This window comes from Cariama cristata, unplaced genomic scaffold (genome assembly GCF_000690535.1).
Source record: "Cariama cristata isolate BGI_N322 unplaced genomic scaffold, ASM69053v1 scaffold43710, whole genome shotgun sequence".
Classification (NCBI taxonomy): Eukaryota; Metazoa; Chordata; class Aves; order Cariamiformes; family Cariamidae; genus Cariama; species Cariama cristata.
Window position 1 is genome coordinate 6,418 of NW_009597193.1, and position 23,431 is coordinate 29,848.

A 23,431-nucleotide genomic window follows, 5' to 3' on the forward strand; every position below is an offset into this window, starting at 1 on the left:
TGTGAAGGCTGAGTCTGAGCAGGGCCAGAAAAACATTATCTCACTTTGTCTCTGTTCTGGTTCTTTATGTCCGAGTCAGCACAGCAGTTCCTTCCCTTCCAGGAACAGGTTTAGGCCCAAAAGTCATGTGTGAAATTGATTGACTGTAAATGTGCATGTGAACAGTGTAACCATCACTGGCTCAGCAGGCAGCAGGGTGAATGGAGCATCATAGAGAAGGGTCTGCTCTATTCTCTCACCTTCACCTCAGAGAAAATTTACACAGGCAATGGATTGGCTTCTGCCTCATCTAACAGAACAAGAGGACTTGGTGCTTGAGGATGTCAGCCAGGAGAGCACATCCATGTCCTATTCCATCACACCAAAGGCCTCCATACCTCCACCTCTGCGTTGCTCAGTTTTGACAGTAGCTTCCCCTGGGGAGGTGCAGAGGGCAGTGGCTGTCATTAGCCCACTGGCAGCCTGCAAGGGCAGTCTCCATTGGAATAATGGGCACACTGATTTTGTAAGTAGCTTTCATTCCTGTTGAGAAAGGCTGTGTTCTTTTTAATATGATAATGTAACAAAGTCATCAAATTCTTTTTTGCTTAGCCCTTATAAGTATGGAATTGTTTGATGTAGTGATGTTCCTTTGTATCCCAGATACATATTCAACTTACCCCCAGAATAACATTAGCTTGTAGATGCTGTAAATTTGGGGAATGCTACTGTAACCTCAAACACCTGCAGAGCCCAAAGGGAGCCGCATGAAGAGTGTAAGTGACCCTTGGTCTCCATGCGAGAGTTTTGTTGCTACTGGAGGCTGCTGGTGAGTACTGGAGACCACTGTTGTATTTATATGCTGCACTCGTGAGCATCTTTGTTAAAGGAACAGTCAGCAGTTATAACTGCTGTATCATCAGCTGATCTGCTGAGAAGGCAGCAACAAATGTCTTAGCATTGGCAGGCTTGCGCTTATCTCAAGATATTCTCTTCCCCTTTTCAGATGATTGCTATAATCCAGCTGCCCCTCTATAAACACTCTGCCGTACTTGCTATGTTGAGGATGCCCCTGACTGTAGCAGCTAAATTGTATCAAAAAAGGGAGGGAAGGCTTATCATTTGCACTGCTGTCCGATTCAAGAGTACCGTTGCTTTGTCTTGTACTCGTGGATTGCAGCAGGAGGAAGGAAGTAGAGAGTAAGGAACTTGTAGCCGAGTTTGTTTCCCAGCTGGTGGCCAGACCATAGGGAGAAGTGTGGAAGCGGGTGTGTGCCTGGGTGTAGCAACCCTGTTTCGCAAGGGTACTCTCTGGTACTCCCTCCTCCCTTCTGTATAAATACTGCATGCCAGTGTGGCTGGGCTTCTCTACCTGGAAATACATGTAATCTAGATTTGGAAACATTGCAGAAGTGCAAGGCCATTAAAACTTGAGCTCTTGTCTTTTCAAGTCAGATGTAGGTGTTAATGTGGGAATTTATGCCTCATGCCACTCTTGAGAGGTGGCAGAAGCCCCCCTCAGAACTCGGGCACTCTGGTTTCTGCAGTTATGTTTACCCCTTATTTTTCTAGTTTTGAATCCCTCCAGTATTGTTTGTTTTGGGTTTTTGTTTTCAGCTCTGAAGTAGCCAGATAGGAGATATATTTGTCTTCACCATTTTTTTAAATTTTCTGTTCTCTCCCTTCTTTGATTTGTCTGATATTTTTTACTATCACTGTATTTCTCCCTCCTCTTCTCTCCACACTGCACCCCCCACCCCTTTATCTTCTAGTCTCTCTTGCCTCTCTCACCTTATGTTTCCATTCCAGGCTGGCTCCCCTCTGCACCTCCATCCATCAGGGCCTGGGCTACAAACGCCTGTCCCCACAGGCAAGCATTTACTTGCAGCAATACCTGACCTGCTGTGGTCAGCTAACGGGACTGAATGATTACCTCTGCTTCTGCCCCCCAGCTCTGTGAAGTACTCCTCCAGCTCTTCCTAGCAGGCAGCAGTAGGGTATGTGACCCTTTCCTGGTTCTCTCCACTGCTTGTTTTTTTGTGAGCCTCGCAGAGGTGAACTGCTGTCCTGGTGTGTAATTTGGGATGGATCTTTAAAGGAACATGGCAGACTTCAACTCGATGCAGCTGAGAGTTTGCAAGTCCGTAATAAAACTGTGTAACAACTAACCCCAGCTCATGTTCTTTCTTACTGGATTGCCATAGATCAGTCATACACCAGGTGATCTACTAAGTGACATTTATACATGTATTTTTTAATATATATATGTATACTTATGAGACCAGGTGTGTGTGCATGCACTCAGGTACATTTGTGTGTCTTTTCTTTCTCAGCCTGCTATGAATGGTAAGGTTCAATCTCAGAATCAGAAAATAGTTTATATCCTAATTATAGCTGAGATGTGAGTTGACATTTTTGATCCTATAACTGGAGCATTTAATAGGTTTCCTTTCTAGATACAGCTGTGCACTTCCAGGAAGAAGATGGGTGGCTGTTGTATGTACACAAACAGTGGGATTCTAACTTCAAAAATATTTATATTGAAATTTCTAGCCAGAAAGGGGGTTTTTTGGTCACTTTAAGTCAGCTCAGTTCAACTTAGAATCAGGGTTCTGTACTCCTGATAAAAGCAAGATTAAAAGAAAAAAAAGAAAAGAAAAAGACAACTTTAAAGAAGAAAAAAGGTAGCTACAGTAGTTAATAAAAAGTCACAGGTTTAAATGTGTGTTGGAAAGCAGGTAGCCTTAATATATATAGAATAATACAGCCAGTGAAGACAGACCACTTGTACTGACCCTGACAGTGACATTTCATGTCTGTTTTAGATATTGGCTAATGAGTTTTGCTAGTGTGCTTTATCTATGTGACGTTGGTTGCATGTGGAACATGATCAGCAGCTGAGGAGGATTGCGGCTGGACTGTGCTGGGCATCTATCAGAATTGAGCAGAAACAGGATGTGAAAGAATTAGACACCAAAATGATAGTAATATGTTTGTACACTTGAAATACCCTGTTTCTTGGTAGGAAGATTGAGGCCCTATAAACTACTGAGGTATAGCCCAGGACCAGCAAGGTTCATGTTACCAGCAAGAAGATATATTTTAAATGGCAATTTTACGATCTGCTAGCTGCTGCTCATTTTCATCAAGTGTGATTTCATCAGCAAAGCATCACAGCTGCCTCTGAGTAAAACACAGTAAGCAACTTGAATAGCTCCTCAGGACAGGAACTGGAAAAAAATAATCTCTCTCAATTAAAATAATGCAAGTCCATTGTGGAGATTGAATCTAGTGAAGCCAATGGGAATTTGGTCAGGTTTCAGGCCCAAGTAAGTCTGGCTAAGTCTCATTTTCAAGAATGGTTTATGCCATTGTTATCTGAATCTAATTGCCATATGGAAAATTTGGGCTTCTTCTGATTGCCTAAGTACTTTCTTTAGAAGCAATCTGCCCACGTGAGTGAGTCAGGTTTGCAGTGCTGGATGGAGCTGTGCCGAGAGGCCTTTAAAGACCTGCTGAACGTCTGCATGTCTGTGGAGGTTTATAGAAACCACATTGCATGAGTGTAGATGTGTGCTTGTTGCCACAGGAAAGTCTAAATAAACAGCTGCTTGCTGCTTTGTGTCCTCATTCTGCCATGAAGGTTAGTCCACTACTACCTTACAAGCCTACAAATGAGGCACAAATAGTAACGAAGGAAGCCTTCTGCCTAATGCAATAAATTTCTCATAAGGTAGAAAGGAAGTGGGTTGGGAAGATCTGCCTTGTTTAGAAAGAGGTAAATGCTGAAATGTTCAGTAAGATCCTTTTTCATCTATTTTTCCACCTATTGGTAGTGAACTGTCATTTGGAACAAGACTGGTCACTTTTTGAGGTAAAATTGGCTGAACTAAAACATACTTCTTTTACTTACAGTATTTGCATTTATGTATTAGTAGTAAATGGTTTCATTTCTTATTTGGTAAATAGTCAAATACTAGTTTGTTTTTTGATGTTGCTCTTTATTTGCCATTAAAAGATACATTAATAAATTACAAGCACCTAAAAATAGCAGAAACAGCAAGACATAAGCCCACAAGTACAATGAAACACAATCTAACCAGAAGAAAGAATGTCCACTGCAAAAGCTGAAAGTGTTGTAAACAAAACTTTCAAAATTGGCTAGTGACCATAGAACAGCATATCTGGGACAGCTTCACTCTGTGGTGTCATTTGCCCTGTTGTTTTTCAGGAGATAATCTCAGGCTTGTGAACAGTGTCTTCCCTTCGCATCTGTTATGTCCTGCTCACCAAGGCAAGCTCCTGTCTTACAAAGCACCTCAAAATGTCACATGGTGCAGGACATGTTCCTCATTTTTGGTGCCTATGAATTTAATGATTGTACCCAGAGGAATGCTGCAGGGCTGCCAAATTGGGAAGGCACAAAGGCAACTGAATTGCAGTTTTCAGAAGTAACTTTGGGCACTTCCCATTGGATTTGCACTCTGTCACGTGGAATCTGTGAAAATGACGCTCAGAGAAAATGAGAGCAGTGGTTAGAAGCTGTCAGAAGTTGAGCAGGATTTCTGTTGCAAATGTAGTAGCCACAGTTTGCGAGATGGGAATTGTTGGCTGTATAGTTTTATGTCTATGTTCAAAGCTATCACCTGGGACAACTAAAGTAAGATATGCCTTGTCTGTCTGTCTAGCTTTCTCCCTACCCCTCCTAAAAGTAATAGGGTTACTTAGGTTGACTCCTGCCTGCTCAGAAGTCATGGTGAGATTATTAGACTAAAGAAAACTATTTAATTAAACTTACAGAGATAGCCCAAAACCTCAAACACCTCAGTGATTAATATAAAAGTAATTATATAGTAACTGAATAGTTTGATGAGTAGCAGCAGCAGCCATGCAGTCAGAATACATGCAGAGAAATTGATCAACAGCTATAACTATTCACACTGCAAAGGAGATATGAGAGATACGTTTTTCTTTTCTTTTTTTATTTCCTTCACAAAGAAATCAGTGCCTGACCGATTCCCTATTCAGTTACTGGGTCAGAACTTGAGCTCTGTAGATCAGTGTGGCATCAAGGGGTCATGACAGGTTACGTCAATGAAATATCTGGTCTTGTGCCTGTATACTCATTTTACTGAAGGAATATTAATAAATGGAATGTACAGAGTTGCTGATTTTATATGTGAAAAACATGTTACAGACATTATCAAATTAATGGTTTCATTGAGAAGTCTGGGAATAGCTGGTTTAAAAATTAATTGACTATAATGTTTCCAGCTGGGATTTTCAAAAGAGCATAGGGGATTTCAGTCTGCAAATCACACTGAGATTCAGGCACAAACTTTGATTTCTGAATTCCTGAGGGTCCTTCAGAAATCCCACCCTCAGGAGTTCATAGAGGGAAGAGTAGTTGGCAATGGAAGAGGCCAACAAGGAGTAACAGTTGATAGGAATGCCATGGTGTTAAGTTTATCAGGAAGGTGTGAGTGTAGCCAAAAGGTTTAGTTTCCCTGGGCAGCTGCCAGTCCAAACTGACTTTGCCTATCATCTTTTAGCCCATGGCTTTGTGCTTCTAAGAACTTCTTTCTGCCAAGCGTGCAAGCGCAGGAGCCATAGGGAGCTTCCACTGGAATCAGAACCTGGGGGGGATGAGCACAAACACAGAGGTCATCTCTGAGACAGGGATATGCCAGCACCATCACAGCAGAAACTGTAGCTATTCACCTCCTCATAAAATCATGCCCAGGCCCTTTCTTTCCTTACGAATATCAGTGGTAGATTTTGCTGTTACCTCAAGTGAAAGTGGATCTGTAAGGTCTACCTGAAAGAGGGCAAGGGTAGGGTAGGATGGCAGCAGAATCACAAGACTTAGGGAGGGAGACTAGAGCATAAACTATAGACTATAGACCATTGATGCAAAATGGAATAACCCAGCTTTTCTCTGTCACGTGAGGACGCTGGGCCTGGTTGTCAGCTAGAGCAGCTGTGGAGGGAGGAGCAAATACATCTCATCCCCTTCGTCTCTCACCCTCTGCCTAACCCCAGGCTTATGCCTTCTCCACCGTTGGACCAATCTGCTTTGGCTCCTAATGGCTGCAGAAACATCCCTTCGCTGCTCCCTTGGAGTGCTGGTCTTCTGTCACCTACAGTTAGCTTATGGCCTAGCTCCCCTACTTGTAACTCACCGCACCAAGGATGCTCCCTGGCCTCAGCGGTGCTGCCATGGGAGCAGAAAGAAGAGCTGTAGTGGGCTAGCTTTTCACACTGCCTGGCGATGTGAAAGGATGCCATGATGCACGCTGCTTGGTTAAAACTGCACAGCTTGCCATTATAACCAAGTCAAATTCAGTGGAGAAAACAGGAATGATTTTTCAGAGGTAGTCTCAGATCCCCTTGATCACCAAAGCATTCTACTGTGCTCCTTTAGCTTTTATCAATGACACAAGAAGGCAATTATCCTTCTTCTGTAATCAGTGTAAATCTTTCTTAGAGGTAAGGCAGAACTTTCACTGGGGCTGGCAGAGAACTTTTGCTCCCTTTCACTCTGTTCTATGCAGAACTGCTGCTATGCTTTAAGGCTAAACATTTCTAAAGAGTCCAGGCAAGTTGTGTTTGAAGCATTTACTTACTTCTTTGTCATTGATCAAGCCTAGATTCTTCATGTCTACGACATTATAAAACGTGTTGTTCAAGACCACTTCTATGACCTGTACCTGAAACCGTGAAAACGGATGAGAATGAATTAGGGCACCTTTTCAGCCAACAGCCTGGCAGTCTTTTCACTCGCTGTAAAGAAAAGCAATGCACCCCCCCACCCCCCCATACATACAGTTGATCAAATGCAATCTATCAAACATGTAGACAATGCTGTAGCACCCCTTTCACTTTTACTCATGCCCTGCCAATCACCGAGTGATATTTTTCCCCATTGTGTTCACTGCTGAGGAGCAGCATGTGAACTTCTCAGTGGGTTCATATTTTTTTCAGACCATCTAGCTGTACCACCAAACAGTTTCCAGTCTTAGTTAAAGCTGCCAGAGGAAATAATAGGCTCATTTTGGTTTTCTCAGTGGTCCAATTAACATTCACTATCGTTTAAGTAAAACATCAGCAGGAGGAAAGAAGATTACCTGTGGCACTTTGGAAAGGACGAGCATCTGGATACAGTTGACGGTTTTCTGGTAAGAGGGTGAATATTCCCCACAGTCGGATGGCCCAGAAAAGGCTTCAAGGATACATTCACGGATTTTGTTCCTAGAGGTAACACAGGTTCTTACCATACCTTGTATCAGCTGTCTCTGTCTATATCCGTAATGTTTCACTGTGGGTTTTTTTTTTTGTATTTTCTCCATCTTTTCTGACATATATAGCACATGGGCTTTTATGGAAGAACAATTTCTTTGTCCTGTCACCTCCAAATTCCACACACACACCCCCCCCAGCTCTATAATTCACAAACAGGTATTTTGCTAAAAGTATGTAACCAATTAGTTTGTTCTCCTAAAGTGTTCTGTACTGAACACTGAACTGTCCATTTAAATACTGTGCCTTGATGCACCATCAGAGAGAGGAGTTACCCCCCAAGGCATGCCCCTCACCCCTCGGAACAAGTGCTTAGCACTGCTGCAGAGATCTGTGAGAGTGGCTGGTGCACAGCAACTGCAGATCTGGCCCTTACACCTGCTCTATTGTATAGAGGGGCTTTGGGATCATAGATTAGGTAATAAATAATATTTGGTTTGATGTATACCATATGCAGTCAAAGTCAAAATCCTTGCATTCGCCATATGACCATTTGCAGAAGAGCTCCCCGCATAAAATCCTGTCGTTCCGTTCAGGAAGTGTGGTGTATTCATCCTTACAGAAGCCTTCAAATCCAGACTGTGTTGTCTTCATAAGTTTCAGATCTTTAATTCCAGCAAAAACAACCAGAGGACCTGTGATCCAAAAATATGACACAATACGAGCTCCTTTTCAGGCAGAGAGAAAGAAACCTCTGGGTGTGTACTTGCACTGACAGCTCCAGAGCCATGAAGCTGTCTCTCCAGGACTCACTCCTGTGCTTCTGTTGCAAGCCTAGCTACTTTTAAAAATTATTTTCTGCACACTGATGTTAGCAGAAAGGTAAGAAACAAGACAGAAACTACTGAAATCAGAGCTCAGTCTAGAAAACAGAATCCCATCAAGTGACCCGCAGTCAAGGAGAGCTGAGGACACCCTTTATCTCACCTCCTTGGAGCTGGGACATACATTGGGTTGGCTCTCACTGATGTCAGTTCAGGGACTACTAATTGCTCTAAAGGGAAATGAAATAGCCTACCAGTGCTGTGGTGTACAGGAGAGGTGTGGTGAGCCTTTTCTAACGACATAGACGAGTGTAGAAAATCTCTGTAGAAAGACTTGGAGCCTTCATCAGAAATCCGCTTTACATACCCATCCTGTTGTGAGTTTTGCATCCATAAGAACAAGAGGGCAAGGAGCCAATGCAAATCCCTGCAGTTCAGCTAATTAGCAGGGACTGGCACTGATACAGATGCCAACCACAGGTTCAAACTGACAGTGGTTTTGCCCTTAGCCACTATTTATAAAATGTGCTGTTGTAGATCACTGCTGCATGGGTGGATTATCATCTTCTAAAGATCAAACAGTTGTGTCCTAAACTTTTTCTCCTGACAAACCATTTGGATGGCGGCTAAACAATTTCAATGGTCAGTCATTTAGAGCACACCAAACTGATAACTGAAAATTTCACTGACCAGAGCTGCCAAAAAAGCAGATGCAGAAAAGAGAAACTTTATGGCACACATGCTTATTCAGAGCCTGTACAGATAGTCAGTGGCTGAAGCCCAAGCTGCTGTTTCTGTGCTGCTCTTGGTGCTCACACTAGCTAGTTCAAAATTAACCCCTGAATATGTCTGGTGCACAGTAATCCTGCCTGGGACTGGGAAGACTGCGACAGACGTTGTCTTTAAACCGTGTCTTTGCAGGAATTTATACTGGAAATAATTCCACTGTGATCGACATTTCTAAATGAAGTGATTGTTTAGAAGTTTAATTTTTTAAACTGCTCTGTCACGGGAAATTATCAAAACTTCATTTTATCTATTTCTTCTCTTGTTTACATTTATTATTGTTTCTGAATGAGTCCAAGGAGGTGTATCTATAATTTTGGCTACATCTCCATGTTATTTACTAAAGCTTTAAAAAAATTTCTAAAGAAGAGATTGTCCTTGGACGGGTTATTCTGGGGTTTGTTCAGATCTTGATGAATTCACTGCTTGGGTGTAAGACTGTAATACACCAGTATTCATGTAGTGCAGGTACTAGCAGTGAACCTGGAGATATATTTATCTCATATTCAAATACATAGCCTTGTTTGAAAGAGCTCTTTGCAATGAATGATTTACTGAAAGGCTGGCTGACTGGCGGGCTGTGGAGCAATCGACCTGAAACTTGCACTGAAGAATATAATGGCTAGGCAAAGTTTTCGAGGTGAACAGCCCATGCTGTGCTTTCAGTAGGTTTTGTGCTTGTGCTATCTTCAGTTGTCAAATGTTGTCTCTGTCAAATTACTTATGATGTTTTCAGTTTCCAAAACACTCTGAGCCTTTTATCTGCTGATAAAATAAGCCTATAATTCTGTTAAGCCTCACTAGGTTTCTTTTAATGATGAGAAAAGTGTTAAAAGATAGGATTAACTGAGAAATAAATTTCTGTGTCTGGCTGATAGGTGCATAAGAGGCTGCTAAAGATAGAGAAGGTTCTCTTAAAAGAAAAATAAAAGGGAGTTGAAAATCTCTGGTTATTGTTCACCTAGGCAGGGAATCCTAAAGAAATAGCTAAAGGGCTACATGAAGGGAAGACTGAGAAGGAAAGACAGTTTCTTCAGTAAGCCTTAAAGGCTTTTTGTTTGTGTAGAACCTGAAATTGCAGAATGGCATGCTGAATTTTCAAGGTGTTGAAAAATTTAATTCAATCCATACATTAAAAGCAGCAGCTTTTCAAGAAAGCACAAACTCTTTATTTTTTTTTAATTCAGGTTTCTTTCTTAACATTTTGCAGAAAGAAAAGTCAATACTATTGAGGCTGCCAAAGATACAGCAGTACTTAACGTTACTAAGAACATTAAAAAGGATTAGGCCAACAGACACTGGTGACTCGTAGGGGCTCTCTCTTTTCTTTCAGCATGAACACAGGGACAATGCTCAAATGCGCATTTCAGAACTTGTGCCCTGTCTGCAAGTGAAACTGGTCTTGCCACTGGTCCTAACCCTGACGCATTAGGAAGATAGGGAGAGAGAGTAGGATGGGAAATAGTTCTCAGTTGCATTAGGGCAGTAATAGATAGATACCGGACTAATGCCTAAAACCTCTAAACCCACTGTGTGAAACGATGCAGTGGTCTCAGTTCAGTTCGCAGTAGTCTGAGAGATGGCTTAAATGAAACACCAACACAATGGGATTGAACTATGCTCTTGTTGTGAGTCATAGCAAGAAGAATTAATTTTTACATTCCCTTTGGAATGCCAATTTACAGACAGACAGTTGAGCTTGAAAGCCTATGTCTTTTACATATCACAATACTCTTAGTGAAGCCAAATTGTGCTTTGTTTATGCATGGCGTGCAAAAATAGTAAACACACTCTGAAGTATTTTCATGTGAAAAATTGTTTGCACGTAGACCTGAGTGCTAACGATGTTCAAGCCAGCCTGGCTTGCAGCAATGAAATTGCATCTTCAAAATAAAACCAAGGCATCTTGACAGGGTTTTGAAAATAACTGCAAACTAGGCAATTGGCCTACAGCAGTGTGGTTTCATGATACATTCTCTATAGGGTAATGATAATAGTGAGACTGCAGAATATAGTATAATGTAAAAAAGTAAGCAGACTGTTCTCAGAAGGTTATTAAATCCTGTGACAACACATAGCAGTTCTGCTGGGTGTGCTGTTGTAACCATTGTATGTTTAGGATATACATACAAATGTGAGCTACATTAGTTCTTCAGCCATGTCTCAGAGATCAAGGACTGCAAAATTAGATTATAAAAGTATTCTTTGTTTTAGACCTCTTGAGCGGTTTGGCTGTGCTGTAAGCCCTGTAACACCTTTAGCTATCTCTAAAGCCATCTTCATCTCTCACCAGTGGAAATATTTACAGAGAAGGAGGGGAAGTTGCATGTTCTTTTCTTACCATTTCGGCACTGCTCAGCTTCACAAAAACGGATCCCATCAGGAACACATATGAATGAGTGGATGTGGGGAACGCCATTCTGCAATTTAGAGCAGACACGTAAGTAAAAGTGCGGTAAATACTATCTTAACTTGAAAACAGGAACTAAGAGAGTGACAACTGACTTCAGCATAAACAAACTGAAAGTATTAGTGTTTTAGATACCTCATGGAGACGTTGCCATGGTACTTCTTGAACGTAGGTTTTGACGTATGCCACTTGGCAAAATGTTGTCATGAAGTGTTTGCAGATATCTATGGCAAATTGTTCCAAAGTTGGGATCTAAGACAGCAAACAGTATTATTAGAAAGAAGCAATTACCTCATGTACAAAAGCAGATTGTTCTGATTGTTGTAAATATTTGGGAAGGATCAATGTTGTTAAAAATACAGATTTCTCTCATTTCTGTTTTTGCGCACTGTGCCTAGTCATTTGATCAGCTTGCAGCATATGCTACGTATGCTACAGAGCCATGTCAAAAATCTCTCATTCTGTGGTATAGTGAGCTGCAGTCCTTGGACTGAGAGAAACTGCTACAGAAGCCTTACGCTTTCAGGATGTAATGCTGAAATAATCATAGTGATATTCTGATTAAGTTTTACAGGCTATAGATGGGATTTCATTACTGAGACAGACAATTCATGCTACAGATTGTCATTATGATAGGTGCACTTGAGGGAGGTAAGAGCACAGTTAACAGAAGTAAGAGGAGTCTCACATTGAGACCTTCTGTTTTTTAAAAAAATATATATAGGAATAATGCAGTATTATGTGCTATTAAATTAAAAAAAAAGTGGCTCTCATATGACAAATTTACAAAAAATACTGCTAGCTCTGTGAGGAAAAAAAGGCTTTGGAAAACTAAGGAGGAGTCTGCAGGATAAGCACTGGAGGAGGAAAAATTCTCTCTCAAATCATTGAAGGTGTCTTTAGTGCCAATCTGACATGCCCATGGGGGGAGAGATTATTTTGAAGTATTTTGAAAATAAAAAGTATAACTATAAAAATAAAAAAAATAAAAAAAAAAAAAGTAAAAAGTATAACTAACAAATACTTGTCATAAGAAACAGCGAGGCTAGTTAAAAAATAAAAAATACCCCATTTTTTTTGGCCAACACAAGGACAGTATTCTTTATCGTGTCTGTAGGAATCACAAGAGAGTTGTTTCCGTCCAGGTACTCCTGAGCAGAAGTCAGCCGGAGATGCGTGCACACTTCCACTTCTTTAACAAAGTGCTTCTTCCCTTCTCTATGAAGGCGAAGGAACTTAATTGTGTTCTTGCCATATTCACAGTTGAGGACTTCTACATCCTTGATCTGCAGAGAAAATACGTGACAGTTTTAAAGAAACTCAGTGGAAGACTGAGTTATGATTAGTCAATGAAATACAAACAATGTTTATGGCATTTATTTCTGTGGTTAGCTGTGATTATGAAAACATTTCCGTTATAAATTGCACAGTCCTGATGGGAAGAAAAAATGCTTTAGGAAGCTATTATTACATTAGTAGCAGCTGTGATTGATAGCATTTTAAAATTTTATGGGGAGCAGATTATATAACGTGAGTAACAGTGAACTAGTCTCTCTTGTGTGTCATCTTTGGATTAATCCTGACTGCATAGGCCTTCAGTGAGTCTCCTCTCCATCATCTCTTTCTGAACCCAGAGCGTCCCAGTGCATTCAGCCACCACAGGTACAGCCGTGCGGAGGGCAGGCAGCATTCACACCCATGCCCTCCGCAGTCACTCCACCGGGGCAGGCTCTGCCAGGCTGGGCTGCACCCCTCTAGATACAGCATCAAGAGCAGAATTTCACCACCTCCTACTCCTCTGGCTCCCAGCTTGCACAGCCACTGTCAGGCTCCACGCGTGCAGTGCGCTGAGCCCTCTCCATTTTCACACAGAAACTGGCAAAACACAGTCTGCATCCTGCGTGGCAGAGCCCCCCGTTAGCAGAACTCCGCGTCCCCAGGGCTGTCCCCCATCACACACGCAGGGGCGCAGGGACTTGCTGCTCTGAGGCGGAGTGGAAGCGGTGAGTAGCAAAGCAATTCTTCCGTGAGGGGCGGCAAGGTTGCTTTGTAAGCAGGCAGAAGTCCTGAACAGAGAATGGAAACAGCTGTGACGTTCTTGGCATGTTGTGTGTTTTATTAGTCCTCCTGTGCACGTTGCAATTCCCGAGAGCAGGAAGAAAAGACAGGCTGAGCTGGGCTGGTTGAAAGCGTTTCCTCGCAGCTGGTTTACAGTCCTGATCTCCCACAAAAGGGATCAGAAGCGAGTCTGAGCTGCCAAATTTGGGTCTTGATCCACACCTCCAAAATCCTGGCTTTCTGGGATCGTTGGTTTTGTTTGTGCTAAGCCCTATTCAGTTTTATCCTGCTTCTGTCAAACACACCCCATTTACACATCTATTACAGTGTTCGATAGCCTGTACTAGAAAGGAGACAAAATACTGCGAAGGTTGTGAGGATTTCTTTTTGCTAAAATATCCAGAGCTTATTGCACTAGACTTTCCCTGAGGCTGAAATATCCCATACTTGGTATCAACATCTTTTAATGTAAATCAGCACCTTTCAATGTAAGCATAATGAGAAGGGAGAAATAACATTTTACACACCAAAATATAAATTGAAGCTTTTTATGTGCGAGTTGCTAAAAGATTATCATCAGATGTAAAATTGCTCAATTCAGATATGTTTGTTCCTAAGAGAAATGCTAATGCACTTAAAAGATAATTTTTAAAAAATATTAACTAATTGCAAGTAAATGACCGTGGCTCAGAGATCAGAGCGTTTTCTCCGACTGGCAGGCCCTGCGGGCGCAGACCCTGCGGGCGCAGTCCCCACAGACGAAGGCAGGGCCCCACTGCCACAGCCAGAACCGGGCAGGGCTCCGTGCTTGGCCAGAAACCCTCTCTGTGGGAATGGTGCGAAGGCTGTGCTCGCTACCAGGGCTGGGTGGAGAAGTAGTGGGATGGAAATGGTTTCGTTTTGCTTGTCTGAACACTGAGATTTTTTTCAGAGGGTTGTAAAAAATTCATACTTCAGTCATGCAGCACTAAAAAGAAAACAAAAAGGGTTTCGGTATCTGCAGCTTTTTTTTCTTCTTAAAGCAGAATACCGTGAATACTCTAAATAGTCGAAATACTACCTCCTAAAACACAAAGGTAAGTTTTTCTCAAAAACATAACTTGACAACTGTCATTCTGTTGCCCAGAGAAATCGTGAGCGGTTTCCAGCGGCTCCCGCTGCGGAGGGCCGGCCCTGCAATGGGAGCCCGACTTCCCAGGCTGGTTCTGCCGTCCCCGGCAGCCGCCCGCCATGTGCTTACGGCACCGTGCAGCAGGAGCTGACAGTTAATGCAACACAACTTCTCCTTTTAGAGCCTACTCAGCGCTTGCCCTGTGCAGCCGAGGAACCAAAATGCCCGCGGGATCTGCATGGTGTCAGCCTGCTTTGCTATTGCTTCTCTCCTCCGCGCCACTGTGGGCAGCCGAGCTTTCCTGCAGGAATGAAGATGGGGAGACGGTCGATTGGTAAGTACGTACCGTGCAGGGGAGAAACGCTGGGTAAGTAAATAACACTTCAGATTAAACCGTGTGAAGGAGGTGGATCGCTGAGAAGTCATACCTAGCAATCACTGGTTTAATCCTGTTTGCTTGTGAGTAGAAACTGAACTTTGCATTTGGAAAAACCTAGGGTAAGTTACTGAAATGTGATTTCATTTCACTGAACCAAGCACCCTAGTGCACTATGACTAACTGCAAAATAATCACCGTTTTACACAGCGTTCATGTCTCATCATCAAAGGGAACATAACGTGTTCGGGTGCCAAGGCTGCGCTCGCCGGCGGCAGCCCTGGAGCCGGCCCAGGCCAGGGCTCCAGCACGCAGCTCCTCCGGCTGAGGGAACCGAGGCGAACAGGGAAAATGTCCGTATCTCGCCCTTAGCCTCGTCGCTCGTGCCCGAACAGCACTGTGGTGGGATTGGTCCCCTTGCTGCCATCGCTGAGGGGGAGCAGAGGCTGAGCCACCCCCTGAGGGATATGGGAGAGGCACGGGGGGGGCTGGCAGCGTGGGAAAGCTCCGTCTGTGCCTTATGACTGAGGAGCAGAGGTCGTCCCCCGCTGCCGGAGCTGCCAGCGCGTTACAGCTGGTACAATCCCACTGCCAGCAGCGAGCCCGAGTTTGGGTATTAAATGATTAACTGGATTCATGCGCTTTGAAGATGAAAGATGCAAAGTATAATTACGTAATATCCAGCCCAGGTTTAAAAAGTGAAACGAGGGCTCTTGAAAAAGAGCATGGTAACCTCCCAAAGATAAATATCAACCAATTTCCAAAGTGTCTTTCTCATGGAATAATGATTAGTTTGGAATCAAGTGATAAAGAAGTAGGTGCTATTCTTGCACATCCCTCCCCTTGCACACAGAGCTAACTGCCGGGAAGGCAGGAGCTCCTCACACTGCAGGCAGACTGCTCAAGCAGGAGCATAAAGCCAGCTTTGCTCTGTAGTGGTGTAGCATCAAACCTCTGAGGGTCTGGTCCATCCCTATGACTTGTCACCCTTGCCAAGGCCTTTCTGGATAATGTGATTTTTTTCAGGAATGAGACTCTCAGTTGGTGCAGCTACCCAACAACTTAAAGGTACGAGAAATTTCACTTCTCTGCAAACTGCAATTATTCCTTGTAGAACAAGTCTGTCTGTGCTAAAGTGAAAAAAACAAAACAAAACAAAACAAACCACACAAAAAAACCCAAAACCAGACCAAAACGCAAACAACAAAAAAAGGAAAAAAAAAAAACACATTTACCATCCATTTCTTAAATGAACACAATTTTTGTATCCAAATTCTCTTTCTCTGAGAAACTCTTTGAAAGCTGTGGCTAGGAGTGATTCACCTGTGCCTCCATGTGAATGCCAGTGATGTGGGACCCGTTCCAGCTGGGAACTGGGGGGTCTGCACAGGCAAAACCATGTTCCCTTCTGACAAATTTAGCAGGAAGGACAGGAGGGATTTCCTTTCCAAAGTGCCGTGATCAAATGAAAGAGAAACTTGCCTATCTGCACAGGTCATCCTAGTTTATTGACAAGAAATAGACAGCTTTTGCCTAATTCTGGATTTGGTTGCTATGAAGCTGATAGGAGAAGCAGAACTGAAACCGCTGAGAAAAGTTTCCTCTTAACCAAAGGATGTCAATGCCCTTTCAAACAAACACAGCACTGCAGGTTTTACATTCAGTTAGCAAGAGCTTTATGTGAGCTGTGACTATTCAGTGGTTTCATCCTGCAATATTCTATAATTACCCAGTATTCCCTCACACTTTCGTTTGCCACTAAGCCGGAGGAATCACTTGCCTTATCTGACCTGACCTGACCCCATCTGTGCTCCCCGGCCGTGCCTGCCGTTCCGACCCACTCGTGGTACCTGGGCTGGCAAAAGTCTCCTCCGTGCTTTCATTCCACTCAGGAGCTTATCCCCCCATCTTCACTGCACCTTAAACAGGGGCTACCAGAGCAAATGGCCATAGGATCAGCTCTCTGAGGGAGGCAGAGAGCCTTTCCTTTGTTCATCCAAACTCAGTGTATGCTGTGGGAAGATTTTCATGCAAATAAAAGCCAAAACTCTGCTTTCTGAGAAGTGTTGAGTCAAAGACTGAAGCCACAGATGCACATATTGTTTGTCTTTCGGGGGAAGGGGGAAGAAGTAAAGACATGATTAAGTAAAGATATGATTATTTGTAGTTAGTGTTCAGTCACAAGCAAACAATGTGACAATACTAATGGGGTATAAGCGGATTTACTTTTCCTTGGTTCTCAGGCAAGTAAGTTTCATTCAGCTCCCACAAATGCCTAAGCTCTTGAGAAACTTCCTGTGCGCAAAGAGCAGTGAAGACTTTTATACAATTTTAATTGCTAATACACTCAGCTGGCTTTCTGGAAAAGGCCAAACCATGTATCCACTGGGAACTGGCAAGCAATTTACTGATAGCTCAACTACTAGCATTTCCGTAAGCGTACCTGCTAACATGGATTTGTCAGGTGCAAGGCTGTAAACAACCCAAGAGCATAAATCTTCCAACATATTTCGAAGCAGTTTGGAAAGGCTTTGCACACTAATTCTTGGATCAGCTTGTACTACTGCAACTACTGCTATTCCTCTCCTTTCCAAATTTTCATTTCAAATAAAGGGATTGTTGTGACTCCTCGTGCATGGACAGCTCTCCCCAGCCTTGCTATATAAATCACTCTTCTCTTCTCTGTGATCTGTCATCAGCAACAATTTCTCCTGACATATTTAAGGAACATCACTCAGTCAGTGACAATGCAGGTGGATTACCAGGATCGCCAGGGGTATGTGTTTCTCTTCTGCCTGTACGTGTACATTTCCCATGGATTAAATGTTCCTTTAGGAAAATGCTTTCCTGCCACTTCTTACCTATTTTCAGAGATGCCTTTTTTTGACCAACTTGAGACTGTAAATCAACTGGGCAAGGCTTACTCCTCCTGATATACTTGAAGGGTTAAGCACAGTCAGGTTGCATTTTTTGCTAAATAGTATAGGATTGAAAATAATGCCACTCAGTTCTTACTATTGACATAAATGACAAATTACTCAAGTACAGCACTCAAAGAAAGTGGCTCAATTAATTATATTGCAATTAATCCCATGGACTTGTGCCCTGGGAAAACCTGTTTGCTTCATCAGGGACATTAATATGAACTGAGTCATTTACTGACAATATTGAGTACTCTACAATTTTGAAAAGATTTGTGTTTCTGGCTAATGGTTTGCAAATATCCAGTCTGCAACAGTTCAGCAGAGTGCAAGTCTGTTATGAAAAGTAGGATTGGAACAACATTATCACATGGCTTTGTACTTATTTTGTGGTTTTAATATGTAGAAATATAACTATGCATTTTTATAATTTGAATACATAATTTTATCTATTTCATATAAAGTTATATAATATAAAAATGTATTGGTAAGAGGTGTCCAGGTTGACAATGAGAATGTCAGACTGAGTTTGGGACCTGATGTTCTCTACCAGAACCAGGAGCAATAGGGATTTGGTGGCTAAACAGGACTCCAAACCAGGGCTACCTCAAATTCTTTCAGGGTACCAACAGCAGTCTGGCCACAGCAGCAGGAGTTTGGTGCCAGATCACCCTTCCTTGCTTGCTAAGAAGCAGAACAAATCTGTCTGCAGCAGGTACTGTGCTGCCAAACTGCTGCTGGTTCCTGCGTGGGGTCACCTCCTCGAGGCTGAGAGGTCCACACTGCACACTGGTGGCACTGGTCCCCCTCCAGCGTAGACATCCCTGGAGTCACCCTTCTCCTAAATCCTCAGGTGGGAAGGAGATATTGATTTACACATTCAAACAGGATGGTTGTAGATAAAACAATTGCTCTTCACTGTTGCAGGTTTATTCTTTACAAGTTGCCAAAACATGCCAAAGGAGAGATTCCTACACTGGGGCTGGAATACATGTACATGGATGCCCTGGCTCCGCAGTGGCAGCTCGGTAAATACCTCATCAACATGACACAGGGTGCTCTGGGACAAACGCTGAAGCAGCTGTATGAGACGTACGAATCCGAGGCAAGTGACATTTAATTATAATTTTGTTAGTATGCTTACTTGATATTGCATGCAAATGAAAAGAAACCAGACAAAATAAGCACATAGAGGTATGGCTGGGCCTGACCGACTAGATCTTCTAAAATACGTCAAGGGGAGCGAGCTGGCAGATTATTTGCAGTTTTGGCTACAGTTATAAATTATCCTTGAACTTCTAATTTCTAGTCAAGCCTTTCACACACTTAAAGTATTGCCCATTAAAAAAAATGAGCGTTAGTACATAGTCCCTTTGGCTTCTTCTCTGCAGTTCATGTTCAGCAACATCTGAAGCTGTGAACCAGCTGTGAACTCAGACAAGGGCCACTGGTGACTATTACAGACACTAGTCCTAAGCCCTCCCTCATGCACGTGTTTCACACCCTGTCTCAAATCTGGGTTTTGCTCTTCCCTTTGAAATCACACTGACTGCTTCAGCAGTGATATGCTGCTTGTTAGGCCTTTTTTTTGCTCGCACAGTCAGACACCTAATTTCTGTTTGTGTGAAGAGAGTATAAAATACCACAAGACCTGCCTATAGTTATTTTGTTACCATCTACATAGTATTCTTGGGAGTCTGGGTGTGTCTTTTGCATTTCTGCTGTGGGTTAGTGGTAGGGTGTCATTAATTTATATATAAAATTGATTCCCAGAAGTCAGTCAAACATTGGTAATTTGGTCAACTGTCCTATTCCAGGTCTCGTTGTAATTGTAATAAACTGTTTACAAACTCAAAGTACATTGGGAGGGGAAGGATGTCGCCACTCCTTTGAAGTTCTCTATTCAGGGGGAATAAGGTGCAGCCATATGCACATATTTTGGAAAAAAGCATTAATTGCTTGTCCTTCATAAGAACACTTGTCATGTTTATTTTTCCTCAGCAAACATTTTCACCAGATCTGGTTGTTAAATCAGAGAGAGTCACAAAAAAAAGCAGAAGGGGGAACTTCTTTGCAAGCGAGTGCCCAATAAACCAATGTAAATTGTCTTAGCATATTCGACCTCTTGAGGAAGGGCTACTGCAGTGATTGAGAGAACTTCCACTATATATTAACTGGGACCCTAATGCTGAGTGCTTAGGTTTATTTTACTGTAACTTCTGCAGAGACTGTGTCAGCTGAATCGGGAGGAGGATTAGGCTCGTGATGTTCACACAGAGAAGTCCTGAATTCTTTCTTCTGTTCCCAGCAGAAGATGTTCACTTAAATGCCTTCCTTTTACTGAATGTCATGTTTCAGAAATGTGTGTTTTTCTGCAGAGGAACAGCATTGCATATGCAATATACAATGACGAGGTCCCTGAATCAGACTCTGATGGGTGGAAAAGAGGACATACCAAAGGTACAGACAAAGTCCCAAGCTACTATTTTCTCCTTTCTAAAATTGTAGATAGCATCTACTCATCTGTTTGTCTATCTGCACATCTAAAATTCTTGCCTAAAGCAAAACTGGAGAATGATTTGCATGATGAGTGGTTTGTTGTATAGTTACATATGCTGCAGCTTCTGTTTTGTTTTTGCTATGGCTGGGCTGTGTTGAAGAATTCTTAGGGCTTATGCAGCCTTTGTTTTCAAGAGTTGAAACTCATACAGCTCCTTCCAGTGAGTACAGACCCCATCGTCCTGAGCCTAATGGCAACAGCAGTGCAAGATGTGACAGGAAAGGCACCCTAAACATAGAGCCCTCCAAACTCTGTCTCTCTGGGACAAGAAACTGCTGCCAAGATCATGGTAGCACTAAAGTATGCAGTTAAAGTAAAGCAAGACTTTAAATAAGTGTAAACTTCAGTGGAGGTCTAAATGTTCCCTTGAGGAAGCCGATGGAGTTTGCCCAGCCTGACTCCAGGATGAACACATTTTGCAGGGCTGTATTTTCAGGCTGCAGCAATGGGGACGGCTCAGGAGCCGTGCTCCTCCCCAGGGCACCCTGCTGCAGGAGAGGAGGCATAGCCCGATCCTCTGCTGCTTCCCGGTGGAGGAGAATTTGGTGTGGGAAAGAAGACACGGTGTTGACGGAGTCTATTCCCCTTATGCAGTGAATATATGAAGGGAAGGAAAACGCGTAGTGGAGAGAGGGTGACAGCCACTAAATCATCAGACTTTCTGAAGACAAAATTTGAGCAGAGAAAGAGAAAGGTTTTGAAAAGATATTTTTTTCAAAAGAAACATAGTGACAGTTTGAGTTAGGCTATGCAGGAGAGAATTAATGCAATTTTAATACAATAATAGTGTCTCCTGTCATCTATTAATCTACTCTAGAGCCAGTTTACTGTAGACATTAACACATTGGAGTGTGGTGTCTGCAGTGGCAAATCCAAAGTAGGACACAGCTCCATTGTCTCAGGGCTTTTTTGTCCTTAATTCATTTGCAATAACTTTTTTTTGACAGGATTTCTGCTCTTGGACAAATCACAAGGCTTCTGGGTGATTCACAGTGTGCCTCTGTTCCCTCCCATCCCTGAGGATGGTTATGGGTATCCAGCTACTGGGGAGTCCTATGGACAGACGGCCATCTGTATAACCTTCAAATATGACCAGTTCACAGAAATAGGTATGAAAAGCTTCTCCCTAAGAAAGCCTTTGCCTCACCGCACCTCTCTGACTGCTCTCCTTGAGGCTTTGCCTCAAAAATTGCTTGGTTTTGTCCTTCATTGTCAGATTGGGAAACCAAGTGGGGCCTGGAAACAGCGTTCTTGGCTTCAGTTATGTTTATCCAACAATTTCCTGTGTGAATGCGGGAAATTCACTCTTCTACTCTGTCTCCATCTCCCCATGGGGACTATTGGGATAATAATAGTCATGAGTGGATATTGAGGGTAAACTCAGTCCATGCATACAAAATACTTTGGAAATATAAAGTAGGATGATTAATCATTTTTAACAGTAATAGCTTGTTCAGTTGCAATCGTCTGCAGTTCTAAAAATATAAGGCAACCACTGCTCGAGCTGGAGTAGTAGCCTTGACTCATCAGAAATATGAAGTATGGAATAAATATCACCCAGAATTTCACCAGGTACATTTTGCCACATAAGATGCTAATACTAAAAATAAAAAAAGCCCAAAATCTATACCTGTAAGATTCAGAACAACCTGACAGTGATACCTGGTACTGGAATCCTGAAAAGGGGCTATCAAAAGGCATTACAAGAAGTCATACCAACATGCTCCTTAATGCTTTTCACACTGTTTTTCACTCAGTTTTTCTGAGTTACAAACCTCAAATGATATTAATGAAACACACACGCTGTGCAAATGGCCAGGCTGGCCACATCTCAGAGCTATCTAAACCAGGTTCCTGTTTGTGGAAGTTCATCTATGCATGTGTTTAGGGAACGAGGACAAGAAAATGAGACGCATACACTAATGCTTTTCCTGCTTCATCCTCCCAGCTTCTAGTAATCTGTGGTTCAGGGATTTCCTGAGCCAGAAAGACTGGAAAGTTCCTGCTGGCCTGGTCTTCCACAAACTCATCTAATGAGCCCTTTTGTTTCCCTTGCTCTTTATGATATCCATGGCAAGGACTTCTACAGGCAAGCTGTGCGCTGTACGGAAAAGTAAATTTCTTCTGCAAATTCAATCCAGACATTGAAAGTCAAGCTCTGTTCTCCCTAAAACCAAACTAGACCCTTTGGCAGCTCTTCTGTTTGTATTTGGCTTGGCAACTGCAACTGACTGGAAACTACTCCTGTAAATACGGACAGGCTTGGATTTACACATGCCATCTGTGTGCTGTGTGACTGCTTAGAGGCTTGAAGATGAGCATGGGTGAAAGTGGCAGTGGACCGAGACCACCGGTTAACAATTCTGCTAAGAATAATGCGGTGTAAATGAAAAAACCTGAGCGTACTCTCCTAGCTGGTCTACATGCTGCAGGGCCAGTTGGAATACAAAGCAATTAAACATGTTTTTGGTTGCTAAAATAAGATACTTTGAACTCAGGAGAGAGGCTGTGAAGATTAAGACGGATTTAGGTTTCCTTTCCAAGGCAGAACTTTATTCTCTTGATTGCTTCGCTTTAACTCATTTTAATTCTGCATGTGTTCATTTCTTTGGGTTTTCCTCAGACCAACAGATGCTGAGTTATAATCCAGGAATCTACAGCTGTTCCATCCCTAACATCTTCCAAGCCGATCTCCTAAATCTGCAGAAGCTCTGTGCAGGGTCCAGGCTGCCCTCGGTCCCCTTGCGCCACCTCTCCAAGCTCCAGTCAGCTCACGGGGAAACCTTTCTCCACTTTGCAAAGTCACACTTGTTCATAGATGGTAAGAGACCCTGCTGCTCTATCACACATTCTCAAGCAAGAAATAAGCAATTAATGTATTCTTTGACAACTAGTATTTTCTTTGAGGGGAAAAAAGAAGTTCAGCTTCAGAAATAAATGTAACAGAGGGCAAGGAATGGTGTCCCATCATAATACTCTCTCAGCCCCACAAAGAAAAAAGCTGTCTGGTCCTTCAAATGCCTTAAGATGTTCAACGATGGGATTTTCAGAAAATTTATTTCCTGTTATTCAACAGTGACAACAAAGAACAAAAATGGAGTTTGAATTGTCTGCTTCTTTTTGTTACAAAGAACGCTTGAAATTTCTTTTCCTTTCCTTTTTTCCTG

General features: G+C 42.6%; 2 protein-coding genes across 2 annotated transcripts in view; one reads left to right on the plus strand and one right to left on the minus strand.

Annotated features, from left to right (window-relative positions):
• Positions 1-5,335: 5,335 nt before the first annotated feature.
• LOC104168242 (uricase-like) overlaps positions 5,336-23,431 on the minus strand; it is a 25,805-nt gene continuing 7,709 nt past the window's right edge. The window contains exons 2-8 of the mRNA XM_009708768.1: positions 12,306-12,524; positions 11,374-11,490; positions 11,170-11,248; positions 7,727-7,913; positions 7,107-7,230; positions 6,606-6,689; positions 5,336-5,615 (exon numbers count right to left, since the gene is read on the minus strand). Coding sequence (XP_009707070.1) covers positions 5,478-5,615; positions 6,606-6,689; positions 7,107-7,230; positions 7,727-7,913; positions 11,170-11,248; positions 11,374-11,490; positions 12,306-12,524 — 948 coding nt within the window. The 3' untranslated portion in view covers positions 5,336-5,477. The remainder of the gene's footprint in view (positions 5,616-6,605; positions 6,690-7,106; positions 7,231-7,726; positions 7,914-11,169; positions 11,249-11,373; positions 11,491-12,305; positions 12,525-23,431) is intronic.
• The window catches only part of DNASE2B (deoxyribonuclease II beta), a 9,391-nt gene continuing 588 nt past the window's right edge, over positions 14,629-23,431 (plus strand). The window contains exons 1-5 of the mRNA XM_009708769.1: positions 14,629-14,741; positions 18,632-18,809; positions 20,083-20,164; positions 21,212-21,373; positions 22,888-23,085. Of these exons, the coding sequence (XP_009707071.1) occupies positions 14,629-14,741; positions 18,632-18,809; positions 20,083-20,164; positions 21,212-21,373; positions 22,888-23,085 (733 nt within the window). The remainder of the gene's footprint in view (positions 14,742-18,631; positions 18,810-20,082; positions 20,165-21,211; positions 21,374-22,887; positions 23,086-23,431) is intronic.